The sequence below is a fragment of the Myotis davidii genome, unplaced genomic scaffold (genome assembly GCF_000327345.1).
Source record: "Myotis davidii unplaced genomic scaffold, ASM32734v1 scaffold425, whole genome shotgun sequence".
NCBI lineage: Eukaryota > Metazoa > Chordata > Mammalia > Chiroptera > Vespertilionidae > Myotis > Myotis davidii.
Genome location: NW_006296413.1, coordinates 1,105,211 through 1,108,638, shown reverse-complemented (window position 1 = coordinate 1,108,638; position 3,428 = coordinate 1,105,211). Strand labels below are relative to the sequence as shown.

The 3,428-nt window shown below is 60.2% G+C and overlaps 1 protein-coding gene across 1 annotated transcript in view; it reads right to left on the bottom strand.

Moving 5' to 3' along the window:
- Positions 1-2,977, bottom strand: part of ORAOV1 (oral cancer overexpressed 1) — a 35,809-nt gene extending 32,832 nt beyond the window's left edge. The window contains exon 1 of the mRNA XM_015568945.1: positions 2,665-2,977. Within this exon, the coding sequence (XP_015424431.1) occupies positions 2,665-2,977 (313 nt within the window). The remainder of the gene's footprint in view (positions 1-2,664) is intronic.
- Between the last annotated feature and the right edge of the window lie 451 nt (positions 2,978-3,428).

Here is a 3,428-nt window from a genome sequence, read left to right as displayed (position 1 = left end):
CACCGCCTCCCCCAGGCCCTGCTCTGCGACCATCCCAGCACCACGCAGCCGCCTCTCCTTAGACGCCCACTGAGATGACCACGCAACAACGATGGTGGCAATGACGACCACCACGACAGGGACTTCCGCCACATCTCGCAGAACGACTGCCCAGACTTGGAGGCCGCCATCAACCGCCAGCTCAGCCTGTAGCTCCACGCTCCCTACGTCTGCCTGTCCGTGTCTGACTACATGACGTGGCCTTGAAGAACTTTGCCAAATGCGTTCTTCCCCAGCCTCCTGCGGAGCGGGAACGCGCTGAGCAACTGGTGATGCTGCAGCCCTGCTGAGGGGCGAGCCTTCCTGCAGTGTCCCCAGAAGCCAGACCTGCCTGGCTGGGTGGGTGCAGTGGTTGGGGTGATGGCCCACGGACGGAGGGCTCGCGTGTTCAATCCCACGGACCGAGAGGTCGCGGGTTCAAGCGAGGAGTTGAGGGTTCCATTCTGGCCAAGGGCACGTACCCCGGTTGCAGGCTCCATCCCCTGGTCGGGGTGAGTGCGGGAGGCAACCCGTATTTCTCACACGGATGTTTCTCTTTCTACCTCCCCTTCCCTTGCACTCGCTCTAAAAATCAATTAAATTTTTTTTTAAAGAATGACAGGGACAGTCTTTGCGGAGAGTGTCCATGATATCCGTTCAACAGAGCTTGGGCGAACCCGGCGCCCAGCCACCCCAGCCAGCCGCCCAGATGTCACCACCCCATCCTACTGCCCTGTCCCAGCGCCACCACCATCGCCACCGCCACCGTCACCACCCCTGTCCCAGTGCCACCATCCCAGCGCCACCACCATCGCCACCGCCCCCTCCCAGTGTCTCTGTTCCACCACCACCACCGTCCCAGCGCCACACAGCGGCCTCTCCTTAGCTGCCCACCATGATGACTACACAAGGAGGACGATGACCGCACGGCAATGATGACCACAATGGTGGCAGCAATGACGGGGATAAGGACAGGCGACGGACTACCACCACCTCCACCTCGCCAGCGGGCTCCCGCGACCCGGACTGGGAGGCCGCCATCCGCCGCCAGATCGGCCGCAGCTCCACGCTTCCCGCCTCTGCCTGTCTGCCTGCCTGTCCGTGTCTGACTATTTGACCGCCATGACGGGGCTTTGAAGAACTTTGCCAAATATTGTCTCGCAGCCTCCTGAGGAGCGGGAACGCGCTGAGCAACTGGTGACGCTGCAGCCCTGCTGAGGGGCGAGCCTTCCTGCAGTGTCCCCAGAAGCCAGACCTGCCTGGCTGGGTGGGTGCAGTGGTTGGGGTGATGGCCCACGGACGGAGGGCTCGCGTGTTCAATCCCACGGACCGAGAGGTCGCGGGTTCAAGCGAGGAGTTGAGGGTTCCATTCTGGCCAAGGGCACGTACCCCGGTTGCAGGCTCCATCCCCTGGTCGGGGTGAGTGCGGGAGGCAACCCGTATTTCTCACACGGATGTTTCTCTTTCTAACTCCCCTTCCCTTGCACTCGCTCTAAAAATCAATTAAATTTTTTTTTAAAGAATGACAGGGACCCCGCAGCCCCGCCGTGGGGCGAGCCTTCCCGCAGGGTCTCCAGAGGCCAGACCCGCTGGCCGGCTGGGCGAAGTGGTCGGGGCGTTGGCCCTCGGACGGAGGGCTCCGGTGTTCAATTCCACAGACTGAGGGGTCACAGGTTCAATCCACGGACTGAGGGGTCTCGGGTTCAATCCCACGGACCGAGGGCTCGCGGGTTCAATCCACGGACCGAGGGGTCACGGATTCACCGTGCAGCCCAAAGTCTCCTCCGCAACATTTCCTGTGAGACTACAGGAATGGAGGGTACCTGTGTGATCAGTAAGATCAATTAGCATATCAAAGCTGAGAAAAACGGATTTAAACTTCGAAGAATCTTTGTTGCAAGTTGTACAAATGCTGGAAGCTTCATTCCATCTCCCACTAATCATTTTTGGAAGGCTATGGGGGTGGGCATTACCTTCCTAGAACTTCTGCCTCCTGAGAATATGGACAGAGTGGACTCTAGAAACCAAAAAATACCTCCAGAAAAATAATTTCAAGTGTATTTATTTAGAAGGCACTCCAATATGCACAAAATATAGTGAAAAGAAGAAATTACAATCCCACAGATGGAGGGCTCACGGGTTCAATTCCAGGGACCGAGTGATTGCGGGTTCGATTCTGGCCAAGGGCACGTACCCCCGGTTGCAGGCTCCATCCCCTGGTCGGGCTGAGTGCGGGAGGCAACCTGTGTTTCTCACACCGATGTTCCTCTTTCTACCTCCCCCTCCCTTCCACTCGCTCTAAAAACCAATGAAAATTTTTTAAAGAATGACAGGGACAGTCTTTGCGGAGAGTGTCCATGGTATCCGTTCAACAGAGCTTGGGCGAACCCGGAGCTCACCCACCCCAGCCAGCCGCCCAGACGAAGCCTTGCCACCTCCTCACAGCGCCTCTGACACCCCCGAGGCCCCACCACTGCTTCACTCCCAGCGCCACCACCCGGTCCTACTGCCCCCGTCCCAGCGCCACCGCCCTCACCACCGCCACTGCCACCGCCACCACCACCGCCACCACCCCTATCCCAGTGTCCCTGTCTCACCACCACCACCGTCCCAGTGCCACACAGTGGCCTCTCCTTAGCTGCCCACCATGATGACTACACAAGGAGGACGATGACCGCACGGCAATGATGACCACAATGGTGGCAGCAATGACGGGGATAAGGACAGGCGACGGACTGCCACCCCCTCCCTCTCCGCGGGCTCCCGCGACCCGGACTCGGAGGCCGCCATCCGCCGCCAGATCGGCCGCAGCTCCACGCTTCCCGCGTCTGCCTGTCTGCGAATCACTACTTTGAACAGACGATGTAACCACGCAACGAGGACGAGGACGCGCGGCAATGCCCACCGCGGTGATGACGACGCGGCCATGGCAGCAATGGACCGTGGCGACAGCGACCATCTCCGCGTCCACCTCCCAGGCACCAGGACTACTGCCCGGACTCGGAGGCCGCCATCAGCCGCTCCCCCAGCCGCAGCCCCACGCTTCCCGCGTCTGCCTGTCTGCCCGCCTGCCTGTCCGTGTCTGACTATTTGACCGCCATGACAGGGCTTTGAAGAACTTTGACAAATATTGTCTCGCAGGATCCTGAGCAGCGGGAACATGCTGAGAACTGGTGACGCTGCAGGCCCGCCGCGGGGCGAGCCTTCCCGCAGGGTCTCCAGAAGCCAGACCCGCTGGCCTGGTGGGCGCAGTGGTCAGGGCGTCGGCCCACGGACCGAGGGCTCGCAGGTTCAATCCCACGGACCGAGAGGTTGCAGATTCAATTCCACGGACTGAGGGGTTTCATGTTCGATCCCATGGACTGAGGGGTTTTAAAGAAGATTCTGGTCAAGGGCACGTACCCCGGTTG